Genomic DNA, 26,115 nt, shown 5'->3' with positions numbered 1-26,115 from the left:
GAGACGGAGGATGCAGAGTTATTCTCTAGGGCGGTGGAGTATACGCACACTACGAGCGTTCAAACAGCTTCCTAACTCGCCGATCACGTGGCTGTTTCTGATGATACTCGGCTCAACGGCCGCCTTCTACGGGTAAGTTAGTGCTGTATTTTTCAATGTTACAACCATGATCTTACATATCCAGGTTTGCACATACAGACTTGTGTTCGACGGATGGGTGCGCTCATTCTTGAGGTCTCGACGCTATCTCGTTGAAACAGTCGGGGCTTACTCTTTCGGCGGGTTTATCATCTGGTTGCTGTGGTGTGTGGGCTTTGGCATGCTCTCAACATGCTGCGGATACTTTATCACTCCGATGTCGGACGGATCGGGCATCCCGACGATGCGTGGACTGTTTGCAGGGGTCTTTCAAAATCCAGACGATCTACTGTCCTTTCGTACGCTCGTAGCGAAAACGCTTGGCACGCTGATTAGCTCGAGCTCTGGTCTTTCGGTGGGGCGTGGAGGCCCATTCACGCAAATCATGGCCATGATCGGCTACTCGATGGGCAAAATCCCATTGTTTCGTCGTGCAAACTTTGGCCAAGCAAACTGCAACTTCATCCGTGCTGGTAAGAGATGTTATTTTGCTACCTTTCCTTGATAGCTTTGCGAATTATGGACATGTTGTTGCAAACTTGTAGCGGTTGCATCCGGCGTCACGTCTGGCTTTGGTTCACCCGTTGGTGGTGTTCTCTTCAGCATTGAAGCCACAGCGAAACATTACGAGATCAAGTGTTTGTGGGAAGGCATCATTTGCTCCTCTTTTGCTCTATTGGTATTTCGTGTGACGCCCGTTTTGGAAAGCGAACTTCTTTTCGAGAAAACAAATTTTACAGGCTTTGAGTTGGATGTGGAGATGTTCGCTTTTATACTATTAGGTGTGATCAGTGGGGTAAGTGCCGCTTCCTTCGTCATTGGGTATATATTGGTAAACGTATCTTCCTCTTATTCTGCTAGCTGGGAGCAGGACTCTATTGCAAGATGATGATCTGGATGAGATGCGGCCAAATGGCGATTTTCAAGAAGCTTGGACTGACGGATCCTTCTCTCAAGTTGAGATCTCTTCACGTGGCATCGATATGTGTCATAACTGCGACGATCACTTATCCGCTGGGCATCATGCGTGTTGCAGACCGCAAGATGGTGAACGAATTGTTTCGAGACCAAAGTCTCAGTTTCCCTCAGTGGAAAGACGTCTCTGAGCTCCCACAAGCCGCGCTACTGACGTATATCCTGCTGAAGTTTGTTATAACCCTGCTGCCTTGCGGGGCTCCGATTTCATGCGGCGTCTTTGGACCCATTTTTACAACGGGAGCAGCAATTGGCCGGTTGTACGGCGAGATATTGCTGCGATATTGGAGTCCAACACAATCCCCAGCAACGTACGCGGTTGTTGGCGCCGCTGGATTTGCTGGTTCGGTCACGCAAACTGTATCGACAGCTGTGATTGTTTTCGAGCTCACTGGTCAATTGAGTCACATGCTTCCGGTGATGCTATCATGCATCGTGGCCTACTTTGTTAGCAGTATGATCACGCCGTCATTTTACGATATTGTGTCGGAGTGGGGAGGCCTCACATCGGTCTCCTACGATGCCAACGAGTACATTCTTGGCCAGAAGCTTGCTAAAGATCACATGAGCTCGGTGCCTGTTGTGTTCACACGAGAAACGACTTATGACGAGGCTATCTGGGCTTTGGTACGTAAATGACATTGGCCTCGTTCATGAAGATAATCTAGACTGAAGTATCTTCAATATGCTTCCGCAGAGCTCCTTCAAAAAGGAGGGATACTTCCCGCTTTGTGACAGCGACGACAACAGAATGCTACTGGTAAATCTGCATCATGTTGAACGTGGAAGGTGTGTGATTGCAGCTAACGATGATCATGAGTAGGGATGTATTCGACGATATGACATCGAGATTGGTATTGCAAGATTCATCGCTGTCAATCGCCCTCGGGTGAGCTTTAGTTTGCTTATTTGCCCAAGCGGGGACTCTGACTGAGCTTTGTGATCCTAGATAACGAAGTCAAAAAGTCAGAAGGTGTCAAAACAGATCGAGTACCTCGTGTCCAAAGTCCTCGATATCGACAAGCGGAAGGTTATGGCAATGGAGGACCTATCGCTACTCAATTCCGAAGAGAAAGACGCATCATCTACTGCAAATTTGGTAAGCGTATACACCCTAGTTGAAGCATATTGATGAGTAGAATCTCATCTTCGCGAGGTTGTTGTTGCAGTTGGAACTTGGGCCTCCGTTCGATACCTTCGAGTTCACTTCGATCCCCGTTCAAAGCTACATACCCCAGGTACAAATTCTTCTCATATAAAGTTTGAAAGACTGTTCTCACACAGTTGCTGCTCAGGTTGGAGAAGAAGTGAACCTCCATATCGTTCACAAGGTGGCGGCCATGTCCAATTGGACCCAAGTGTACGTTGTCTCGCTCGGAAAATTGCTCGGCGTGATCCGTCTCGATGCATCTCTGCTAGCGCTTCGTAGTGAAGGCTGCCCCGTTCGGCCTAGCTAGCAAGAACACTACATCAATTAAACAAAGGGGTGTTAGCTCAAATAAAAAATAAAGTCAAGTATCGAAATCAAACCTGTTCGCTCAATGACCATTTCGGGAGGAGTCGAACCGATAAAAATACTTAAGTTTGTGCATGTCGACTGCATTCTTCGACCACCCGTGACACTGCTCCAGCAAACGGACCCACCATGCAGCGTAACGAGGTCGATGCGGTGCTGACCTCGATCGGACTCGGCACTCCCGATGTCTGGCAGAAACTAGGTCAGGAATTGGAAGGCAAGACCCAGCTTGACCAGCCACGAGTGTCAAAAAAAGTCTTGGTGAAGGCATTGCGTATGCAAACGGAGGCCATGCGCTACATGGTGGACGAGTTCGATCGGCTGCGGGACAAGATGGCCGAAATGGAGCGCGAAGCTCGCAACACTGCGAAGCACGTCGAACGAGTCAACTCGAAGCTCATCACGGTTCAAGGTCAGGTTGACGACGTGAACACCAAAGTGTACGAGCTGGAAGTCCAGCAGACCAAGCAGGCCGAACAGCTCAAGGAGATTGACGACGTGGCTGTTCAAGTCCGTGCGAACCGTGACGAGATTCTGCATATCGCGGACAGTGTCGAAAAGGTGAACACTGTCCACAGCGAGTTCGTCCAGCAAACGGAGCTAAAGCTCAACGTGATCCGTGAAGATCAGGAGGTGACCAAGCAGTTCGCCATGAAGATCGAAGACCGTCTCAACGAGGAGCAGAAGGAGCTGTTCCTGGACTCGGACCACATCCTTCACAACAAGTTGTCGTTGGCCATGTGGATGGAGTCTATCGAGAAGGATAACCGCCGGAAGGATGACGCGCTGCGTGACTGCACGGACAAGATGGTCAAGCAGGGCCGCAATGTCCAGGACATGATGCTCGAAACGCGCCGCACGTTGGACGACAACACGTGCGCAGTGGAAGACGTGCAGCGCTTGCTGCTGGAGAAGGCTGACCGCACACGCGTGGACGAGATCATCGAGTCCAAGTACGAAGAGATCTGCAACCAATTAGACAAGGCATTAGCATCCGTGCTTGGTGAGGAGGACGAATTCAAACGTGCAAGCCAGGAACTGCAGCAGCTCGTGACTCACTTGAGCGAGAGTAAGGCCGACAAGAAGGACTTGCTCGAGGTCAAGGAGCAGGTACTTTACGACTCACGCGTGCGTCAGCAGGTGGAGAACTTGCGTTCGTTCATCGACATCAAGATGAACCGCGACGATGTCTTCTCAGCACTCAAGTCGAAGGCAGACAAGGACGAAATGCTAGCGTTACTCAAGAACCTTTCCGACAGTATGAACGCGTCCATTGTGCAGGCTCAGAAGTCGATGAACTATGCCGAAAGCGCCTTCCTCACAGGCAAACAAGCTGGCCACCAGCATGGAGCAGGATGCAATAGCGGCCAAAAGCGATCGGGCATGCTACCAAGTCTTGATCGCGAGAAATGCCTCTCTTGCAACAGCCAGCTTCGAGACCCATCGACGACATCCAGCGGACCGGTTTCGAACAAGAACCCCTTTCAAATGGCACCGGTGTATGGCGGTGGCTTTCATCTTCCTGCTGGTGCTGGGTCTATCGACAAGAATGCCATACGCAACAGATCCAGTAATCTCAGCAACAACAACTCGGCGAGCGCCCCCTACCTGTCACCGCGTACAGTTGCAAATATGGCTTCGTCTGGGCAGCTTTCGGAAAGTGCGAGTGAAGGGTACGTTGTTCAGTCTTCATCCATGCTGCCATGCTCGCCAAACTCACACATTCGTTCACTGTAGATTCTTGGTTGGGGTGGATGGCCGTGTGTACCAGGCAGACCCAGATGTAGTCGCTCAGGTTCAAGACCGGACACGAGGCTTCAAGCTGCCGCAAACTGTGGCTCCTAGAAAAGCGCTCCCTGTTCATGACGATGCTGGCGGTGACTGATAGGATAACACATTACTAGAATCATACCTTTTGTTTGTGAGCTCCTCCTGCATGCATCATCCAGCTAGAAAGTTCGTGGGGTCAGGAATTGCATCGCCCGGCCACAAGCAGGACACTTGAGTATTCCATCCCTTCCTAAAACATGTCCATGTCATCCAGCAGCATGCCCTCCCCTTCCATTTTCATCGAGACGGACAGGTCGCCGTCCAATGCTGCGATGCCATTGCAGTCCTCGCCGTTGGCTCCAGTTGTTCCCACCGCCGATGGGCCATTTTGGCCTTGCACCGTACGTTTCAACGCGTAGTATGTGAGCAAAGGGATCGAGTGACACGCTTCTGCCAACTTCTGCAGTGTTGCAGCGTTCTCCAAAGGGGGTGCAGATGTCGCACTAGCATCGTCCAGATACTTCACACGCAGGTCCAGGGAGCAATCTGGCTTTGTGTTCACCTCGATCAGCACTTGCTTGCCGGCCCCAAGAAGCTCTCCGGTGTTCATTGTAATACGCTCTGGTGCCGCCACATCCACCCTGATTCGAGCTATTCCATACATAAGCGAGTACCAAACACGACATTAACGCTCCCGAACGTAAGCATAAAACCACGCGCGTAAGAGCTTACCGTTTACAGCATCATCGTTGTCAGCCGGGATGCGCTGCCCAAAGGTATTACTTCTTGAGCAGAACGCGGAGAGTAGGAGCGCATGGAAAAACAAACTCCTCCCGCATACTTGGAAAACGTTTGTCAAAGTCTCGACCGAGGCATTCGTCAGCTGCAGAAAGAATCATAAAATGTCAGCCTCGCACAAAATTAACGAATGTCTTCCAACTTCGCGATATCGCACCGGAATGGGAAAGGAGTGCAGCTTGAGCCCCCCAGAAATCTCTTTTGTCGTCAAGGTATATTCCTGACGCATCGCCAGCGCTGACCGTGAAGGGAACACTGAGCACATGCTACGATCCCGAGCGAAATGCAGCCTGGGAAGAATTGGTTTCTTTCCATCAGGCGTTGTCCAGCTGACGAATTCGTTGAACAACTTTTCATCTTCGTGGACATCTTTCGGCGCTGTCGCAGCCACATCCGTATGCTTGTGCATCGCCACAAGCGCTAGTTTTCGGGCCTGTTGGCCAGCCATCACGAGCGGGTTCTCTCCAACCACATGGAGCGCCACTTCCCCACGCCATTCAATGAAGCTGATGCTACCGGCCCATTCACCATTTGCCAGCGGAGATAGAACATCCGTCTGCGCTGGCGACGTTGTCTTGGTAAGGTCGTCACGGTCGTCAGCAGGTCCGTTGGCTCCGTCCACGTCTGAAGTGCCAGCACTAGGAACACCCCCAGCGGATGCAGATGCCTGTGTGTCGTCAAGCTTCACTCTCTTACGTGGTGGCTCAATCACCGGAATGCAAGCAAATGGATCATTGAACATGATTCGGACCCCCTCGACAGCGCGCTTCACTGTCCAGTATTTCTACAGTATTGTGGCAAAACGCTTTAGTGGTTGATTTGGTCGCGCATGCATGCATCATTCTCGTACCTGCTGGCTGCACGCCTCCGCCGCCTTCGTGAAAAGCTCGAGCTCAAGCTGTTCAAAGCTCACTGACACGACAAGCAAAAGTCAGCATGAAGTCAACACATTTGTCTGCAAGAAACGGATAGCACGTACTTGACGGGAACTTGACTGCAAGCTCGGCGCGGTTAATCAACCGGTTCAGTTTTTCCTACAGCAAAATTTTACATGAAAATCACGAACCTCATAAGCCGCCAAGGCGCTCGATCACACTACCGTGAAATTCGCGCTATCTCCGTTCGCCAGCAGCTTCAGTGACGCCAACAAATCTTCATCCCGGTCGGGAAATTGACTCGATTGGTCTGCGCCATGAAAAAACACATCAGCATTTGAACTTTTTGCACTCGACTCCCTTCAGCCGCACCTTTCTCCACCGTTGTTAAGGACGCCGACTCCACTGCACCCTGCAGCAACAGAAACCAATTAGAACTCGCCCTGGCAGCTCTCTGAATAGAATGTAGACTATACCTCTCCACCCGAGAGCACAATGTCCAGCACGAACGTGTCGCAGTAAACACTGAGCGACGACTCGTTGGGCTTGAGGATCTGCAGCTTCACCAGTGGGCGACTGAGGTTGGACACGATCTTGGTGACCTCGAACATGACCTTGTAGGCGCCCACACGGCCCTCGAGCTCGGCGCCGCGCAGACCTGCCTCCAGGTCCAATTTGCTCACACTCTCGGCCAGAATCGTGCGCACGGTGGCCACGTGCGTCTCGAAGCGCTTGACGTCTTTGCGCAGCTGCACGAACTGCTGGTTGCGGCCGTACCAGTCCTTATGTTGCTTGAGCGTCTCGAAGAGGTAGTTGAGTCCGAAGCGCCACGAGTTCTTCTCGGTCTGCAGGCGGTTCTTTTGCTGCATCACTGTCCAATTGTACTCATCGTATTAGTAATTGTACTCATATTACTTGTACTCGACGTACAATGTTGCTGGAACGCGACGCTGTCGTTGCGCAGAGTGTCGGGCAGCATCCCGTCCAGACACGAGCGCAGGCTGCTGGCCACCGAGTGTAGGTGCGGAGAGTTCTTGTTGGGCGCGGTGGGGGCTGTCGCCACTCCCATCGCTTGAGGTGGCGTCGCCATGGCTCCAATTCGCAAATGGTAAGTTGCGCTTTGTTGACGCAACACAACAACGCGCAACGTAAACCCGCCAAGGGACGCGAAGGGCTCCACTATCCGATCTGTTGACGAGCATGCGCACTGCCCATTGCCAGGAAGCCACGCCACTCGTAAGACAGCGGCACAACCCTGTGTTACTGTATCTGCTGACTCTCTGCTCCACAATTGGAGGCTTCCTGTTTGGATATGACACGGTGCGTACAACTTCTGTGTCACTTGACCGCTCTCTGACTGCTGTACTGTGCGCTGCAGGGAGTGATCTCTGGAGCGTTGGTGCTGCTCAAGGGGCCCAAGGTTTTCCACTTGACGCATCTGCAGAGTGAAAGTGTCGTCTCTGCTGCAGTCTTTGGCGCCATCGCCGGTGCAGCTCTCAGTAGCTGCGGCACTCACGTGTTCGGGAGAAGACCCGTGATTCTGCTGTCGTCGGCCATGTTTGCAGTGGGCTCCTGTCTCATGGCAGCAGCGCAGACTTTTGTGGCACTTTTATTCGGTAGACTCGTTGTAGGAGTCGCGATCGGGTTCGCGTCCATGACTGTGCCGCTCTACATCGCAGAGGTATCGCCTCCGGAGATTCGAGGGCGACTGGTGTCGCTCAACACAGCGATGGTTACTGGTGGGCAATTCTTTTCTGGTATGTTGGATGCACTACTAGCAGACGTGGATGGCGGATGGAGATACATGCTCGGTTTGGCGGCTGTCCCTGCTGCCATACAGTTTGTAGGATTTTTGATGCTACCTGAGAGCCCACGGTATCTCGTAAGTAAAGGCAGAATGGACGATGCTTGGACTGCACTGAAGCAGATTCGAGGCACGGAGGATATTCAGCTTGAAGAAAGTCACATTGAAGCCGATGTGCTGCGTGCTGAAGAGGAGGATGTGAATATTTGGGACGCGATCCGCTCGCCTGCAGTGCTGCGGGCACTGGGACTTGGCTGCTTTCTGCAGGCTCTTCAGCAGCTCTGCGGGATTAACACTGTCATGTATTATGGCGCCACGATTATCCAGCTTGCGGGGTTTACGGATCCGACCACGGCTATTTGGCTCTCGGCGCTCGTATCATTCAGTAATTTCATCTTCACTTTCGTGGGCATCTACCTCGTGGACCGAAAAGGGCGACGAATGCTCACACTCGGAAGTCTCGCTGGCATTGTATTGTCGCTAACTGCTCTTGGAGCGAGTTTCTACTCTGCTGAACTGCAGTCCGTAGATTCTACTGGAATTGGTGCATGTTCTCAGTTTTCAACATGCCTGGACTGCATCGCTAGCACGACGTGTGGCTTCTGCTCGGAAGGGAAACTCTCGTCGATGTCAGGATCGGCTACCAATTTGTGTTTACCTGGAACTCCGACCTCTACGGTTCAGGGATCCTGCGCAGCCATGAACTGGTCTTTTGAGTCGTGTCCATCCAAGAGCCATGCAGCTGGATGGGTAGTCTTTGCCACGCTCTTCATCTACTTGGCATGCTTTGCAAGCGGCATGGGCTGCATGCCCTGGACCATCAACGCCGAAATTTACCCACTGCACGTCCGCAGTTTCGCGCTGAGCATGGCAACATCGGCGAACTGGTTGTTCAATTTGTTTGTGTCTTTTACCTTCCTCAGTGTCGTGGACATACTCCAACCGTATGGTGCCTTCTGGCTGTATGCGTCGTTCGCTCTCTTCGGGCTTTTGTATTTGTGGAAAGAGCTACCAGAGACGAAAGGCCTGGAACTGGAAGAAATTCAGCGCATTTTTGAACAACAAGGCAGCACTTCTATGAGTGGAAAGAGCCGCTAGACGGACAGTAGATGGTGTTCTACTAACGATTTGAATTGATAGTCTGATGGTTAGAGGTTTATGCCGATAAACTATGCAGGACCTTTGCCAGGAGCCGCCAACTGTTTGGGCTTATGAAGCCTCTCTTGCATATACATGGTGTCCGTCTGCTCAGCGACGGCTCTGCCAGTAGGTCTCATCTCGTTGTAAATCTTGGTTGCTGATGCGCCGACCGTTTCCGCAATCCGACATATCGTACTCGAGAATCTCCCGTACACCTGGAAGTTTCTGTTTATCCACTGTCAGAGCAACCTGAGCTGTTCTCTTCGTCTTCGAGTCTGAAGCCCCGTTTCCTTCCTTGTGTTAATATGAAGCAAACCCGTCTGACGCCGCCGCTTTTAAAACCATGTGCGGATTTATTGTCACAACAACCAACAGCGAGGTAGGTAATCGCATGATTAGTTTTTGATGATGTCACGTAGAAGTTGACAGCAAATCGTTTTTTCGCGTCCTAAATGGACGATGCGCGTCGACCTACGAGTGAAAATTTGGGATTGTCAGATTTCTTTTTCAAAGATTTTCCGATACTTGTAATTGGTTGTCTGCTTTGACGATAGCTGCCGAGTAGAACTATGGTCGAATGGTACCACTGTATACTCCTCAGCACGGAGTAGTTGTTTCCTGGACATGTGCACTCTTTGTGGAAGACTCAGCCTTGCCGACCACAACGGAATACTTTATCTGACTTTCGAATATCTGCTGTATCTCCTCAAGCTCCAAACCCTTGGTCTCAGGTAGTTCTTTCCACAAGTAGACAAATCCAAACAGCGATACGAGAGCGTACAGCCAAAATGCCCCGTACGGTGCAAACACATCAATAGTCGATAGAAACGTAAGTGACACAAGCAAATTGGACACCCAATTGACGGATGTAGAAACACTAAGCGCAAAACTTCGCACACGAAGCGGATAAATTTCGGCATTGATGGTCCACGGCATGCTCCCCATCCCGCTTGCAAAGAACGCCAGGTACATGAACATCGCCAGCAAAATTGCCCAACCAGTTTCGTGATTGTCACCGGGACACGAGTCGAAGGCCCAGTCAGATCCAGAGCAAAAGCCAAGCGACGACGATGACTCTGATCCCGGCATACATAAATTGCTCCCCATGCTAGAGCAGAACCCGCACGCAGCGTTGGCCACACAATCAAAGCATGTCGAAATGCCTGCGCAAGCGCCCGTGCCCTTGGCCTCCACCGACAGTTTTTCTGCTACGAAAAAGCTACCACCGAGTGCGACGAGGGAGAAAAAGACGCCAGCCAGACTTCCAAGCGTCAGGAGGCGACGGCCAGCACGGTCAACGAGGTAAATCCCGACGAACGTGAATATAAAGTTGCTGAACGATACGAGCGCAGACAGCCAAATGGCCGTGGTGGGATTTGTGAACCCAGACATTTGGATAATGGTGGCTCCATAGTACATGACGGTGTTGATACCACAGAGCTGTTGCAGACACTGCAGGGAGCACCCAAGTGTGAGTGCACGTACCACCGGCGGCGAGCGCAGGTCTTCCCAGATATTCGCCCCCTCAAGCTTTGATCCCTGCACTTCAGCCTTGATATGCTCCAGTTCCACGTCAACATCTTGCTCACCTCGAATCTTCACCAGAGCAGTACGTGCTTCCTCGTGCATTCCTTGACTAACCAGGTATCTCGGACTTTCAGGCAACATTAGAAATCCTACAAACTGCACAGCAGCCGGGACCGCCGCCAGTCCAAGCATATAGCGCCAGCCTCCCTCGGTATCTGCCAACAGCGCGTCCAACACACTGGCAAAGAATTGGCCCCCTGTAACTAGTGCCGAGTTCAACGACACGAGTCGACCTCGGAGCTGCGGGGGTGACACCTCGGCGATGTAAAGCGGCACCGTCGTGGATGCACAGCCAATGCCGACCCCAACAATGAGTCGACCAACAAGCAACTCGGTAAAAGTCCCTGCCGCAGCCATCAGCCCCGCTCCAACTGTAAACAAGCCCGACGACATCAAGATCAGTGGACGACGCCCCAGTTTGTAGCTGCCAAAGCCACTGAGGGCAGCACCAGCGATGGCGCCGCCCACAGCAGCAGCCACAACCGCTTCACTCTGCAGATCCGAGAGTCCAAAGCTCTGCGGACTTTGAAGCAACACCAAAGCGCCAGAAATCACTCCCTAGCATTGGAAAAGCAGGCAGCAATGAGTTGGCAGTAGTGGGTACAACCACAAGAAGATAAGGACTGACTGTGTCATAGCCGAAGAGGAAGCCGCCGATGGATGCGCAGAGCGTCAGGAGGTACAGGAACGGAGAGGAGGTTGCACTGAGCTCGGTGGGGTTGCTGGTAGAGCTTACAGAGGAGGGAGGACGCTGCTCTGGCTGGGGGGAGCTCGACGTAGTGTCCGCCATGGCAAAGTCTCAACTGCGTCTGCGCCGCGTCACAGACGACGAAACTGACTCACTGCTGTGCCCTGATTGGTCCACGCTGAACCCATGCTGCTTGAAGTGCACATGCCCGAGAACCGACCCGTCCGACTTGTGAAGTCACGCACGTAGCTGTTGATCGCGGGGGTGAAAGTCGTGGTGGTGGAAGGAAATTCAGCGCATATTCGAGCGGCGCATGAAAAGATTGCCTGTCGCTGTGAATTCATCTGTACAATTGAAACGTGAATGATTAGCTCCAAATATTGAATATGAACCTGCATGGGAAGCATTTCCGGTGCTGTCAGAGCACGGTGCAAGATCAATTCCGCGACTACCAGCCCGCAAGAAGGACCATCCAAATATCACCGTGGCGGTCTACATTTTGATGTTTCACATCCTGGTAAAGCGGAGCTCCCTTTACTTGGTATTGCGAACGCCTTCATCATCTGCCGACGGGTCGACCGTGTTTCAGGAAAATCCCAGAAGTCGTGATCGATGTCAAGTCACTGTCGTTCTGCTGGCGAGCGGCAGCACTCTTGACAGTGTTCACCTCGCGATTGAATGCAACTTTGGACAGGCCTTGACACGCTGGGATAGATTTGCAAGTAACCTATGTTGTGCTCTCGCTATTGGCTGGGCTTCCTGTGACGCTACCCATGAGAAACTTATTTCGCTGACAATCGCTCATTTGCGAATTTGCCGGCTAAAGCGAACTACCGTCTATCGAGTGTAGCCATCTGCAGACTTCAATATGCCTGGTGGAAGTTCGCTATGTTCGACGCGACGGTCTCGCGATGCCAAGGAATCCGCGCCGTTGCTACCGAAATCGGATGCGCTGGCACCGAAAGAAGGCAACCCGCTCTACTTGTATCTGCTCACGCTCTGCTCCACCATTGGGGGCTTCCTGTTCGGATACGACACGGTACGCCACCGTGCCAGTTTCTGCTCGTACGTCTCGATCTCATTGTGCACATTTGTCTTCCTGCAGGGCGTTATATCTGGCGCACTAGTGCTGCTGAAGAGCCCCGACGTGTTCGATCTCACGGATCTGCAGAGTGAAAGCGTGGTCTCAGCTGCTATCGGCGGTGCCATCGTCGGCGCCGCGCTCAGTAGCTGCGGCAACGACGTGTTCGGCCGCCGCCGGGTGATCCTGATGTCTTCCGCCATGTTTACAGCCGGCTCGGTGCTTATGGCGCTGGCTAGGTCATTCGGAGAGCTGCTTGTTGGGCGCCTTGTCGTCGGTGTCGCCATTGGGTTCGCCTCCATGACTGTGCCGCTCTACATCGCTGAGGTTGCGCCCTCCAGCTCCCGTGGCCAGCTCGTATCGCTGAATAACGCGTGCGTCACCGGAGGGCAGTTTTTTGCCTGTGTTCTCGACGCAGTGCTCGCCAACGTGGACAACGGCTGGCGCTACATGCTCGGGTTGGCAGCCATCCCTGCGTTTTTGCAGTTCCTCGGGTTCCTAGCACTACCCGAAACTCCGCGATACCTCATGAGCAAAGGTCGGAAAGAAGAAGCCTGGGACTCGCTCATCAAAGTTCGCGGCACCATGGACATCTCGGCTGAATTCAGCAACGTGGAGGCAGAAGTGGAGCTCGCTGACGACCACGACAGCAACGTGTGGGAAAGCGTTCGGTCGCCTGCTGTGATGCGCGCGTTGGTGCTCGGATGCTTCCTCCAGGCGCTCGCTCAGCTGTGCGGCATCAACACCGTCATGTACTACGGCGCCACCATCATACAATTGGCCGGGTTCACAGACCCCACCACCGCCATTTGGCTCTCTGCGCTCGTCTCCTTCAGCAACTTCATCTTCACTTTCGTCGGCATCTACCTCGTTGATCGTGCCGGCCGTCGTTTGTTGACGCTCGGAAGCTTGGCAGGTGTCTTCCTATCTCTAGTCGCGCTCGGTGGGAGCTTCTACGCGGCGGAGATGCAATCCGTGGAGGTGACAGGCACGGGCGTGTGCTCAGGCATGTCGACGTGCTTCGACTGCGTGGCCAACGCGGCCTGCGGGTTCTGCTCCGAAGGGTCTCCCCACCCGATCAAGGGGTTGTCTAGCCCCACGACCATGAACTTGTGCATGCCTGGCAACGCCGCCTCGACCATGCAGGGGTCTTGCGCCAGCCCGAACTGGTCCTTCCAGTCCTGTCCGACGGACAATCGAGCTCCTGGCTGGATCATCTTCGTCGCGCTGTTCGTCTACCTCGCCTTCTTCGCCAGTGGCATGGGCTGCATGCCCTGGACCATCAACGCCGAGATTTACCCTCTCCGCGTCCGCAGCTTCGCACTGAGCGTGGCGACGTCTGTCTGCTGGGTGACCAATTTGCTGGTGTCGTTCACTTTCCTGTCCATCGTGGACGGGTTGTCAGTGTACGGCGCGTTCTGGTTGTACGCGACGATCGCTTTGTTTGGCTTCGCGTACTTGTGGAAGGAGCTTCCGGAGACGAAGGGTTTGGAGCTAGAGGAGATTCAACAGATTTTTGAACATCGTGAACATCGCTCAAGCTCGACATTCTCAACAACCAGTTCGGCATTCTCTACATACCAGTGAGGACGTATGCTTATGAACAGTAACGTGAAGCAATGAAACTCTCGCGTACATATTGACGTTCGTGTTTTTTTTGAGGAGCAAGAGCTTGCAGTTCTCTTCGTTCGGAAAACTCGAGCCTATGCTTCATGCAATTCACACGAAGACTAGATAGGCGACGCACTGTCACGTGAAAGTATAATACCCATTGCGGGTGAGTGGCAGGATCCTTACGCGCCCGGGACAGCCTCCAGCAAGTTTGGGTCCTCCACGAATGCCTTCAGGGTCTTGGCCATGCGAGCGGCTTCGGAGCCGTCGACGTAGCGGTGGTCAATAGTTGTGGTGAGCGTCAACATCGGGCGCACTGCAACCTTGCCATCCACAACGACGGCCTTGTCCGTGATTGATCCGATAGTCACGAGCATCGGGACCTGCGAGTACGGCGTGATAGGCGAGAACGCCAGGTCCAGCCCCATCATGCCGACGGACGTCACCATGCAGCTGCCGAACATATACGGCTCCACGCCCACGGGAGCAATCCGGAAGCCACAGGCGCTGCCGAGCCAGCCGAAGAAGTTGAGCATCAGGCGGATGACGTACGTTGGCAACACGCTCATGATCTTGTTCCGGTCCTCCTGGCCCTGGTCCTTGCCCCAGCGGATTTTAGTAGCCTCGTCACGCACTCGGCTGCAGACATCCTGCAGAGTCATCTTGTCGATCTCGGGCAGCCTGCAGACACCAAGGTCCTGGCCAGCGCCAACTGCGACCAAGCACGAGATGTCCACCGTTGGGGCGGGGTAGTAGCTGCCGAAGACCAAGTGGCCATTTACGGAGGGGGCCTTGCTCAACGCCTCACCAAGAGCACGCAGAACGATATGAGTGATCGTGAGGTGACAATCTGACTCCTTTCGTCGATCAGCGATGTACTGGTTGGTCTTGGTCATATCCAGTTGCAACGTGCCGAGGATCATTCCGCTGTCTGGAGGCCCGAAAGTCGAGATCATCATTTTCCTTCGGGGTGACATGCGGCTTGGACCTAGGTGGAGTTGCAGCGCAAAGAAAAAGATCAGGAAGGCCACCATCATGAAGTGCACACCGGTAGGAAGGCCGACCGTCTTCAGCGCCAAAATCGCTCCCCCGAATTGAATGGCGTACATGGCCACATCGCTAACGGTGTTCTTGCCTGCATTTGAGAGATCCATCACTTCGACCGACTCGGCAGGTCTCTTCGATCGGGCCTTTTGCGCCTCTGATAACGACTTCTCCGATGGCGTTGCCTCTGTTGGTTGCGACGGCGTACTAAGTCGCACAGTCTTCCCTGCAGCCTTAGAAGCCGTAGCGGTAGACTGCTGGCGGCTGGGTGTGGCACTAGACTGGTGACTTGCTAAGACTTCATTTTGGCCAGGTCGGGCGTTCTTAGCCGAGCCCAACGATGGCGAACGCTTCTCCACAGGCTGTGGAAGTTCGAACAGCGTGTTAGTAACTTTTCCCTGAGCCACAATGCTGTCGAGGTCACGTCTCGCCTTGATCACTTCGCCCATCCGAGAAATGACGAACGGCTGCTCCGCCGCTGCCTTCCCAGCAATGCGCGCAGGGATGTTGCCCTTCAGATCTGTTTTGACCATCGTGGTCACTTCGGCGCCGTTGTACGCGGCGTTGGGCACGATTTTGGTGCAGGCCAAATGCAAATCACCGCGAACAACCTTGGGCTCCTTGAGCGGGCACAGCTCCTGATCCTCAATGCTCTGCACGATCACAATGATCGTGCCTCCAGGCAGTACGCGCCAATGCGCAAGGTTGCAGAAATCTCGTCCAGCGACCACAAACATTGACTTGTACTCCAGGTAGTCAATGCTCGTCTGCGCGTTCAGCGACTTCAGGTTCATGCCTAGTGCCAGCTGCGGATCTACGAGTTTTCGCTTGGCCGCGTCGACCACCTGATCCCAGATGACACGCGGGTGATACGGCAGGTAGCCTACGCCCTTAGCTGCCGTGAGCGAGCCGTCCACCTTGGTGTAGGCCTTGACACCGTCCTTGTCTCCGATGAAGTTCCAGGACGTTTCTTCGTTCAGCTCAGCTTCCATACGCGCTACAGTCTTCTCGATCATTTCGCTGTACTCGTCGGGGACGGCGGGGAAGCCTTCCTCCGGAACAACGCTAGGTCGACAGCTCGCCTCTCCCTGCTCCTCATGCTCTTGGACATCTGCTGGCTGAGATCGCATCGAGTACAATTCTTCCTCATCCTCCTCACATTCTGTGGTGGAGATGCCGAAAACGGTCGCGTTGGTGACGCGTTCCCATTGTCGAGGGCTCTCGTCCTCGTCAAGAGCCTTGCGCAGTCCGTCCACCACGAACGCCTGCTTGATGAACATCTTCGCCTGCAGACCAGCAGGGATGCCCGCCTTCACGTCCACCTTGGTAATATACGTGGCGGTCACCCCTGTGTAGTCCTCATTGGGCGTGAGCAGGAAGCCAGCCATGATGATCTTGCCGCGCACGAGCTGTGGCTCCTGGTTCTTGACAAAGCTCTCGTCTTGAGCGTAGGTCGCCACCACCACCATGGATCCATCTCTCAGCACCCGCCAATGCGTCAGATTGACGAAATCCCTGGCCGCAGCAGGGAACACCGCCTTGTACGTCAAGTGGTCCACCCACGTGTGGTCATCGAAAACGTGCACGCGCTGGGTGGCCAGCAGCTGCGGGTCGAACGTGTGTCGTCTTGACAGCTCCAGAATGAGTTGCATCACCTTGTGCGGGTGTTGAGCGATGAAACCCACGCCCTTAAAGGTTCCGACCCTGGAGGCGCGTCGCACGTAGGCCTTGACGTCTCTCTGTTCCGTCTGGAACTTCCACCCGTCGGCGTCATCTCTCGCTTGGGTCACGAACTCCGCTAACAGTCCTTCCATCCTGTCTCGGTGGTCGTCGGGGATGGCAGCCCCAGACACGTCCACGAGCTCCGTGGCCGACTGGTCCACGAGCGCCGACTGGGACGCCGCCGAGTGCAGCTGTACGTTGAGTTGCGCATTAGGGCTGGAGCCGGAGCTCTGCGCGAGCGTGGCGGCCTGCGTGAGCGCGAGGATCCAGTCCTCGGTGCGGCTGGGCAGCGTGGCCGCCAGGTCGTAGACTTTGGACGTCTTGGGGTGCGAGATGCGGAAGCTGTACAGCTTCTTGTCCCTCGTGGCGCGCACGTGGCAGCCCGTGAGCACGACGATGCCCTTGGGCACGGAATCGCCCTCGCGCTTGTAGTAGTAGAGCACGGTGCCCTCGAGCGAGAAGAAGCGCGGGCGCCACGAGCGGCCCAGCCCCGTCTTCTTGTACAGGTGCCCGGCCTTGCGCAGGAACGAGCCGGAGCCAGAGCTCGTGAGCAGCGTCGAGGGCGGAGACTGCGGCGCGTGGTGCAGCATCTCGAGTGAGCGCTAGGCGGCGTATTGCGGACTGGAAGCTGCTGGACGCTCGCCACTTTTCACTTGTCACGCAGACGTGAGGGATCAGATCGGCGCCATACTGAAGCCAAGTGTAAAAAAAAACGAGCTGCTTGAAGTACCGGCTATGGCTGACGTGGGTGACCCGCCCCAGTTTCAAACGAGCGACCGCTGAGCGACGATGTCTACAGTCTGCTGGCATCGGCGCTAGACAAGCGGCTAGGAATAGGAGATGGCAATGAGGTCAAGTGGACGCAGTGGTGCTCGAGTGGTCGGCCACGAGCATTGTCGATCATTGCCGGCTTTGTCGTTCGAACGGCGCGCGATTGTCCAGCCCTCCAATACTAGTAGCTGCTGCCAGCTGCTCGAGCAATTATGTTGTACCGTTGATCAATGAGGGCTTTCGCCAGCGAGCCCTGTTCCTGGCAATGCTCTCTGACAGCATCGCCAGAGAACTCTGAGGTCCTAGCGCTGCGTGCTTGAAGCAGTGTGGCAACCACTTCAACCGTTCACTGGTTCTTTGTATACCCCGCCCCGCTTTCCTCATTGGCCGTAAATCGCATCCTAATCACCTCGCGCTTCAATCTCCATCTTCCTCCCTAATGCGCGCTTTCTATCGCTTGGGCGCGCTCTGCAGCGGGTCCCCCGTGCTCATGGCGCTGTGTGCGCTCGTGTGCGGCTCCGTCCTGTGTCTCGGGCTGCTCAACATGCAGCTGCAGACGGACCCGCAGGCGCTATGGGTGCCGCCCTACAGCGTCGCCAAGCAGGAGCAGACGCGCTTCGACGAGCTTTTCGGACCCTTTTTCCGCATCCAGCAGCTCATTTTCTACGTCGAGGAGCCAAATCCGGAATCTGTGACGTGTGATGCAGCGCACGACCTGGTGCAGCGCCGCTTCCTGCTACAAATGGCTAAGATCCAGGATCAAATCTCAAATGCCGTCATCAACAGCCAGGACGCGGCCAACACGACGCTCGGACTCGAGGACTTTTGCTACCACCCGATCCATGGCAAGGGCTGTCTCGTCACGAGTCCATTGCAGTACTGGCTCGGCAATGCCACGCTGCTGCAGCAGGACCCGGACGTGAAGCTCACGACGGCGTGCCAGACCACAGACCCCGTGCTCAAGGAACGCTCGCCCTGCATGGACCAGAACGGCGTCCCAGTGATGAGGAACGTGGTGTTCGGAGGTCTGAGCAGAGACGACTGCCACGAGAACCCGGACCCGTGCGGGGAAGCCACGCCGCAGGCCAAAGCGCTGATGGTCACGTTCCTGCTCAACAATCGACCGGACAACGAGACGTACACGCGGCACGTTGAGTTGTGGGAGAAGGAGGTGTTTCTCAAGATTGCAGAGCAAGCAGTTGAGTCGCTGAGCCCTTCTGGAGACAATGGCAATGATGACTTCATTTGGGACGCGGTGGAGGATCAGCAGTTGGCGGATGTGGGCGTGGACGGCATGAGACTCACGTACATGGCCGAGCGGTCGGTCGCCGACTCGTTGGTGGTGCAGACCAAGCAGAACGCGTTCATTGTCGTAGTGAGCTATCTCGTCATGTTCTTGTACGTGTCGGCGTCGCTGGGCAAGTTCTCGGACCCGGTGCGCTCGCGTTTTGGACTTGGATTCACAGGCATTTTGATTGTGTTGCTATCGCTGGGAGCGGCGATGGGCGTGAGCTGCGCGATTCTGCAGATGGAAGTGACGATGATCACACTGGAGGTCGTACCTTTCTTGGTGCTTGCCATTGGTGTGGATAATATGTTCATCCTCACGAACGAGTTCGACCGGCTTGCGGCCTTACGCGGCCTTGCGACAGTGGATAACAAGCGCAACACTCGTGATCGCGCTGAAGATGAGCTGTTAATGTTGAAACAGGTTCTAGGCGAAACCATGGTCAATGTGGGTCCGTCGATTGTCGTGGCAGCGGTGGCCGAAACGTTGGCCTTCTTGGTTGGTGCACTTACGCGCATCCCGGCACTCACCAGCTTCTGTGTTGTTGCCGCACTAGCTGTCGCTGCCGACTTTGCGCTGCAAATGACGTGGTTTGCCTCGGCACTCGTACTCGATGCACGTCGCGTGCGTGCCCGACGCTACGATTTGTTCCCGTGGATGAAACAGAAGCTTACACTGACTCCGCCACCTTCTAAAGGAAAGAGAAGGATCGAGTCCAAGATCCACTACCAGTATGATTTGCTTGTCGATGAAAGTGACCCAGCTGAGGAGACCCAAGCACGCGCGAATAGTGCCGGTGTTCTGCAGCGCTTTGTGGAGAAAACTTACATTCCTTTCCTGCTACGACGGTCCACAAAAGTGCTGGTACTTGTAATAGCGCTTTCGGTGCTAACACTTAGTGCGTTTGGCTCCTCGGAGCTGCCTCTTGGACTTGAGCAAGAGCTTGCGGTGCCTACAGACTTCTACCTTCACGAGTACTTCAAAAAGCAGACGGCACTTGGTGAAGCTGGCCCCCCAGCGTATGTTGTTCTGGACAACGACGTGGATTACACCGATGCCAAGTCGCAGCAAGATATTAACGTGCTGCTAGACGAGCTATCAGGTCTTCGCCAGTACATTGAATTACCTGTTTACTCGTGGCTGCACACGTTCAACCAGTGGCGCCAAATGCGCTTCTTCCTGCAAGACAAGATCGATCAGGGCCTATGTGATTGCCCTGTTCAACCCATGGATCCGTTCCCGTACGAGATCTCGACCCTAGCGGCTAACGACTCTGGAAGCAGTATTTTCCTTGCTCCTGAGTATGGATATGGTGCTCTTGCGACCGCAAACGTGACTCCCAATGCGCTTTTCTATCCGCTTGTGAAGAACTTCACGCATATCTCTATTGATTCGTCATGCTGTCAGCACTTTGGACTGTGTGGCGCGCAGTATGAAGGGGACATCGTGTTCAGCAAACCACAGGTCGGTAAGGATAGTGGCGATGACGCAGGTGGTTTGTCCATCATTGGCTCTCGAATGCGTTTCCAGCTGAACGCCTTGCGCAATCAGTCCATGTTCGTGAACTCGTTCTACTATTTACACGAGGTGACGCAGCACTGGAGCGCCGGTCGGGCCGCTACCGCATTTCCGTACGCCCTTGTGTTCGTGTTCGAGGAGCAGTACACTTACATTCAAGGTGTGGCATTGCAAAGTGTGCTGTTGGCGTTGGCCGTGGTATTTGGCGCGCTCTTCGTACTCATGGACGGAAGCTTGCGGTTGACTACGGTTGTCACTCTGTGCGTCCTATCGATGGCCTTTTCGCAGTTAGGTTTCCTCTTCGTGTGGAATATGCTTGCCGGGCCAGGTGCGGAAACGTCCATTAATGCTGTCTCAGTGGTGAACCTGCTGGCCTGTGTCGGGCTTGGTGTTGAATTCTGCGTTCATACGGCTCACCAATTTGCTTTCTCTAGAAGACATCGCCTGGGGACAACAGCCAACGATCACACACGCTATGCTCTGACAAGTGTGGGCGCGTCCATTTTCTCAGGAATCACGCTCACTAAGTTCTGTGGCATTGGTGTTTTGGCATTTGCGCCGTCCATGCTCTTCCGCGTGTACTTCTTCCGCATGTATCTGGGCATCGTGGTTCTGGGTTGTTTCCACGGCCTCGTACTGCTGCCAGTGTTGCTCAGTCTCATTGGGCAACCACAAAAGTACCCAAACGATCTCAGCTCGTTCCTGCTCTCTGAAGAGCGTGATGACGAGTTCGAGGACGAGCTCAACACGTTCAAGTAGTGGCTGCAGTAGCTACAAGACTTTAAGATACAAAAGTGTGAGGTTGATATGGCTTTGTGAACTTCATTGGTTGGTGTCGACGTACATCTCCTCATCGAGGTCTGGCATTAGACCTGCTGTATATGGTACATGTACTTGAAGTGTCGAGGCTGTTCAAGGGCGAGGATAAGGCTGGGCCCACCCATGACAACCTTACGGAGTTCTGCAACGATGCAATCGACGATCTGTGGCGGCCTACTATTCGCTTGTAAATGTTCAGTTTCTGCCGCTGTCTACAAGAACAAGAAGTACAACATGCAGCGACTTCAGCCATCTACCGTGAGCAAGTGTTTGCTGCGATATGCAGTAGCTCTTACATGTACGCTCGGAACATCTCCAAGTACGAAGGACAACCAGTTTATTTTGCTATCTATCTGCAGATAGTCCCAAAGTTAAGACTGCGAGAATGACAACGAGTTTCACCACAGTGAAGAGCAAGTTGGTGCCCCACTGCATGGACAGTGCTGCCATGAAGCGTCCACATTGACCGACCACAAAAGCAATTCACATAAGGCCTTATTGTCATTTCTCTGATTATCTCGAACAGGAGTTCGTACGAGGTAAACGGATACATGGTACTACTCAGGAATAGAAAACATGCAACACTTACTTCTCTCAGCCAGAGCTAGGCTCCGGCACCAGCCAACGGGGCCAGACTGGCGATCAAGGTGATCGCTTCATCCATCTCCGGACGGTCTTCGATGTCCACAGCAATGAGCCGACTGATCACTCCCCACTCCTCGTCATTGAATGCTTCATCCTGCTCGTAGGGCGCTCCACTAAGAACCTTCTCCACCACTTCATCATCATCGCACAGTCCAAACGGTGCGACCTGCGTCTTTGCTTCGATCATGCACATTCCCAGTGAGTACACATCGGACTTGTACCTGGGCAGCAAGTTGTTCGCTTCAACCAGTCTTTCACGGGGTTTCCAGCGCACTGATTCTGCTGCAAACTGTTGAGTCTGGTTACTGTAGCCCGCAGAGATGGTTCTGACGCGAGAACAGTCAAAATCCGAGATTTTCGGGGTGTTGTTGTCTCCGATCAAGATATTCCCGCTCTGAAGGCCGTCGTGAACGATGTGGTGCTCATGGAGAACCTGAAGACCTTGCGCCACTTGCAGAAACATGCTCCAGAACATATCTTGGTTCTCCGGTTTGCCGAAGAACTGAGAGATGTTGCCACCAGGAGCATTTTCACACACAAAGAACGGCTGTCTAGCACGATGGCAGCCGCCGTGAAGTTGGATGATGTTTGGGTGTCTTGGGAGCTCGAACCAAAACTGCAGCTGCCTCAGAAACGACAGCTCTGAATCTCTACTTCGATCAAACAGTGACTTGACAACGACGTCCTGGGTGGTACCGTCACGACGGCGCCATGTGCCATAGTCTACGGTGCCGTAGGTTCCAGCACCAATGGGCCCACCTTCCATGACGTCCACGTCTCTCTCAGGAATGAACCACCGGAAGATGGACAGAATCTTCGATGGCTGTCCATCAATGCCGGCCACCGTTTCTGAGGTGATAACACGAGCCTCAAGGTCAAGAGCGACTCGCAGGCGCTCCAACGTCGCCCGCTTGAGATCTGCGAGGGGTCCTGGAGTGTTTTCTTCCAGCGACGTGTACATCTCCAGCATTGCCGTCGTCACCTTCCTCTCGCTGCCCATATCTCGGATCAGCATGCGAGCAGCAGTCCCCGTGACCAGGGACTCGAGTTGTTGAGCCTGAACCTCACACCCATGACTCCAATCGGCCATCCATTGGTCTGTTGTAGCATACTCAATACCCACGCAGATGGCGTCCAGCCTCGAGTTGAGCTCTCGAAACGTGTAGGCGATCGTGTCGGCCCCAGCGAGACGCTCCAGCAAAGGTTGTTGGCGTAGGAGCTTCATGAACCTTCTGAGGAGCTTACAGTATTTGTTCTTCCAATCGTCGTCATGCACTTCAACGGCGTCGTGGCAAGCGTTGAGTCGATCGAGGAAGCCTTCGAAGTAGACGCTGCACTCAGGTTTGCGCGCGAACCTTGGGGGGCAAGCGGCCAGCACCTGGCGACTCGATGGTGAGCCCGGAATCGTCGTCACGGGGAAGCTTGGGGGGGCCGTAGCAGCGTCTGCCATCTTGACCAGTGGGGGCTTGTTGGAGCACGAGAGGCAAAAACGAAAGTGAGGCGAGGAGTCGTTCTGCAAGTGGAAACTGTAGCCATTTCAAGGATCTTGTTGAAGGGCAAGTGGACGGGAATACAATACAGACGAGCCTTGGGTACGCGTTGGAAATCGATCCGGACTCAAATGGCCCGCGCGGTGAATACTCAATCATCAAACTCATTGCCTTTCGTCTTGCACTTCCAATCGGTTTACAAGCAGCAGAACAGCACGACGACGCAGCAAACACATATCTACGCCTTGCGAGCGTAGATAAAACAGCGCAGAAAGCGATCAAACCAGCAACAAAAACCACAACTGGAGACACCCACGCTCACGAACTGGATCAAACGCTACAACGCTTGTTCACAGTTAAATGGAGCACCCCAGCGAAAGCAAGTCTTGAAGCAGCCCGCATACTCGTGAACACCAAACAGACAAGAACATTCATTTTACGAACCCACTACAAGCTGTGCAAGACCCACTCATGCCTACCTATGCTGATTCACTCCCCATGGCCAACGACAATCTCCTCCACGCCAGACGAATGACATCAAGTCACGTCTTGCATATTATAAGGCTTCTATAGGAAAAAACACATAAACAGCAAATAGAAGGCCACCTTACCACACACTCCTCACCACACGGGAACAACGAGGCTCCAATGGAGAATTTGGGCGACAGTCACTCCAGTTTTACTGTGGAGACTGCGCAATGACGCCATCTTCGAGGGGAAAATCACAACAGAGAGGGAGGCGCAAGCAGCACAACTCTGGCAAAAACAAGTACAACGACCATCTACAACACCCAGAGCACAGGCGGGGCGACAATCCCCAGCAACCATGTCAGAAACAGTATAGCAGCTTCATCGCCGCAGGCACAAAACCAGCAATACCCCAAGACGAATGACACCCAGTCACGTCTCACTACAGCCACAGTAAATTAAAACTCAAATAGAAGGAGCGCTATGACAATGTCGAGTGAGGGCTTCCCCATCGGCGGCCTCAAGGACAGCCCCTCGAGTCTCAAGACGCCCTCGGACTTAACCACCCGCTGACGGAGAACGAGCAGCTCTGTCTGAAGCGTCTGCAGTAGTCTGTAGCGCCTCTGGATGCCACCGACCCACTCAAAGCCAAATACTGCGATGTGGTCTTGCACTTCATCAAGCAACTGCGTCGCAAGTAGTAGAAATGTATGCTTTTGTCCCAGTCGTCCTTAACTTAATATCTCTCCGCTTTCATTCCTGATCCTTGACGAAAGCCTTCTTCCGCGGTCAGTTCTCGTCGCTTTCCAAGTCACCGCTGGACACAATAAGAAAGAAACGCTCTTGCATTTCAATTGCCTCACATGATTATCGGGCACTAAAGAAATAAAGCCGTTATCCCAACGTCGAAGCCACACAAACTGGTGTACACATCGCTGCAGAAGTCCTGGAAGTGATCCAACCCCATACTCCCCTTCATCGGCGAGCTCAAGGCCACCCAGGACGCGCCCTCACCAAAGCTACATTTCCAGTAACCGATGCCATTGACGTGACACTCCCACCCATCGAGTGCATTACAACATCAGTGTTCTCGATCCGACGTCGCTTGCGTCGCTCAACAGGAAAGCACAAGCGCAGAACTTTTGCTTGAGGCAATCGTTGTCCAGTTGAAGTCCATGGTGTTCAAGATAGCATATTTGACCTCTGTGCAGCAAGGAGCGTGCTTGTTCCTGTTTCCAATTCGTCCATTTGCCTTTTTCGGCGTGTTCTGCAACTTCTCGATCTCGTTGGAGTTGCCAATGCTATGGGAGATAACGCACGTGCACAACGACGAATCCATCACCAAGTGCTCTGCAACCTTCAGAGTTCGCGTATTGCTGGTCGAAATTTAAGGAGGAAGAGAACAATCGGCGCCAGTTACGACTCCTTCGCCACAACATCACACGGTAGCGTTGGCTTGGAATGTTAGCTGAGTTCTCCAGGTATTCCACGCTGGTGGCCATATAACTACTGTACGCCGTGAAAGCAGACTTGCCTGACGCGCAAATGGCGAAGTGAATGCCACCGAAAGTCGTCTTGAACAGATTGCCACTCGAACACTCAATGGCCCCTTTAGCGATCGACGCGCTTGGAATGCGTCGTTCAAAGCAGTCAGAATAGAGTTGGGCGGTAGCATACTGGGCAGGATGCATCGCGTATTATTCTTATCTCCCAGCTCGTTCACGTAGGCGCTGTCGTCCTGGAAAGTTGCGTAGCCGTCATCAAGCACGCTAGCTCCATCAGCCGACACAATAAGGATAGCAACATCGTCGAACTCGGATTGTCAGTGAGTCTGGTTGCGCCTGAGTGTTACGTGGAGTTTCACGGGTGGAGTACCAGCCAGAGAGGTTTGGAGCGCGCGGTGGTCCCATGAGAGCGCCGCATCGTCTGCTGTAGTTCCAAAACCAAGTAAGACAAACGTGGTGAGTGCCGATCGAAGGTATTGGCGCCTTGGTGTTCCTTGGTGCGGCTAGAACAAAAATGTAAGGATCATCATGCACGCCGTATTAATATCAAGCAGAGGACGTGATTCTTTTATGCTCGTGAGATTGAACTGCATCTTGGGATCGACAGGGATAAATAATGTACCAACTGTTCTCCTGCTTCTCGAAAAGTGCGAAAAACCTACGGTTTACTAGATCCTCAGCTGAATAAACAGTATGCAGTCATACCCGCGCACCATTTACTGCCCTGCAACTCCTCATTTCGCGACTCCAAGTCCCAAAAAGAACAATCCTGGTCGATACCCGCACATCCAAGCATTTGTATTACCTCTTCCTATTGACTGCGTTCGCCGTCTTCGCAAACGCTGGTGCAGACTCGGTAAGT

The 26,115-nt window shown here is 53.7% G+C and overlaps 9 protein-coding genes across 9 annotated transcripts; 5 read left to right on the top strand and 4 right to left on the bottom strand.

Moving 5' to 3' along the window:
• Positions 1-355: 355 nt before the first annotated feature.
• On the top strand, positions 356-2,570 carry KRP23_14656 (Chloride channel protein; the record flags this gene model as incomplete). The annotated part of the gene is made up of 8 exons (XM_067885503.1): positions 356-611; positions 684-934; positions 1,000-1,740; positions 1,811-1,873; positions 1,937-2,002; positions 2,063-2,212; positions 2,283-2,351; positions 2,409-2,570. The coding sequence occupies 8 exons, from the start codon at positions 356-358 to the stop codon at positions 2,568-2,570; spliced, it is 1,758 nt and encodes a 585-aa protein (XP_067737165.1).
• A 188-nt stretch (positions 2,571-2,758) lies between these two features.
• On the top strand, positions 2,759-4,514 carry KRP23_14655 (uncharacterized protein; the record flags this gene model as incomplete). The annotated part of the gene is made up of 2 exons (XM_067885502.1): positions 2,759-4,302; positions 4,367-4,514. The coding sequence occupies 2 exons, from the start codon at positions 2,759-2,761 to the stop codon at positions 4,512-4,514; spliced, it is 1,692 nt and encodes a 563-aa protein (XP_067737164.1).
• A 135-nt stretch (positions 4,515-4,649) lies between these two features.
• On the bottom strand, positions 4,650-7,162 carry KRP23_14654 (uncharacterized protein; the record flags this gene model as incomplete). Its single annotated transcript, XM_067885501.1, has 10 exons — positions 4,650-5,050; positions 5,132-5,165; positions 5,241-5,282; positions 5,355-5,981; positions 6,048-6,109; positions 6,177-6,231; positions 6,297-6,382; positions 6,445-6,484; positions 6,549-6,943; positions 7,003-7,162. 10 exons carry the CDS (start codon positions 7,160-7,162, stop codon positions 4,650-4,652), a joined length of 1,902 nt encoding a protein of 633 aa, XP_067737163.1.
• A 110-nt stretch (positions 7,163-7,272) lies between these two features.
• Positions 7,273-8,974, top strand: KRP23_14653 (Proton myo-inositol cotransporter; the record flags this gene model as incomplete). The annotated part of the gene is made up of 2 exons (XM_067885500.1): positions 7,273-7,392; positions 7,451-8,974. The coding sequence occupies 2 exons, from the start codon at positions 7,273-7,275 to the stop codon at positions 8,972-8,974; spliced, it is 1,644 nt and encodes a 547-aa protein (XP_067737162.1).
• A 639-nt stretch (positions 8,975-9,613) lies between these two features.
• Positions 9,614-11,393, bottom strand: KRP23_14652 (Proton myo-inositol cotransporter; the record flags this gene model as incomplete). Its single annotated transcript, XM_067885498.1, has 2 exons — positions 9,614-11,161; positions 11,232-11,393. 2 exons carry the CDS (start codon positions 11,391-11,393, stop codon positions 9,614-9,616), a joined length of 1,710 nt encoding a protein of 569 aa, XP_067737161.1.
• A 766-nt stretch (positions 11,394-12,159) lies between these two features.
• Positions 12,160-13,959, top strand: KRP23_14651 (Proton myo-inositol cotransporter; the record flags this gene model as incomplete). Its single annotated transcript, XM_067885497.1, has 2 exons — positions 12,160-12,330; positions 12,397-13,959. The coding sequence occupies 2 exons, from the start codon at positions 12,160-12,162 to the stop codon at positions 13,957-13,959; spliced, it is 1,734 nt and encodes a 577-aa protein (XP_067737160.1).
• A 206-nt stretch (positions 13,960-14,165) lies between these two features.
• Positions 14,166-17,339, bottom strand: KRP23_14650 (Dihydrolipoyllysine-residue succinyltransferase component of 2-oxoglutarate dehydrogenase complex; the record flags this gene model as incomplete). Its single annotated transcript, XM_067885496.1, has 1 exon — positions 14,166-17,339. The coding sequence occupies one exon, from the start codon at positions 17,337-17,339 to the stop codon at positions 14,166-14,168; it is 3,174 nt and encodes a 1,057-aa protein (XP_067737159.1).
• Positions 17,340-17,959: 620 nt separating this feature from the next.
• Positions 17,960-21,085, top strand: KRP23_14649 (NPC intracellular cholesterol transporter 1-like protein 1b; the record flags this gene model as incomplete). Its single annotated transcript, XM_067885495.1, has 1 exon — positions 17,960-21,085. The coding sequence occupies one exon, from the start codon at positions 17,960-17,962 to the stop codon at positions 21,083-21,085; it is 3,126 nt and encodes a 1,041-aa protein (XP_067737158.1).
• A 664-nt stretch (positions 21,086-21,749) lies between these two features.
• KRP23_14648 (Tyrosine-protein kinase Btk29A) lies at positions 21,750-23,240 on the bottom strand (the record flags this gene model as incomplete). The annotated part of the gene is made up of 1 exon (XM_067885494.1): positions 21,750-23,240. The coding sequence occupies one exon, from the start codon at positions 23,238-23,240 to the stop codon at positions 21,750-21,752; it is 1,491 nt and encodes a 496-aa protein (XP_067737157.1).
• Between the last annotated feature and the right edge of the window lie 2,875 nt (positions 23,241-26,115).

Source organism: Phytophthora ramorum (genome assembly GCF_020800215.1).
Source record: "Phytophthora ramorum isolate Pr-102 chromosome Unknown Phyram_PR-102_s0022, whole genome shotgun sequence".
Lineage (NCBI taxonomy): Eukaryota > Oomycota > Peronosporomycetes > Peronosporales > Peronosporaceae > Phytophthora > Phytophthora ramorum.
The sequence above is the reverse complement of the archived record's forward strand: the minus strand, read 5'-3'. Positions and strand labels throughout refer to the sequence as shown.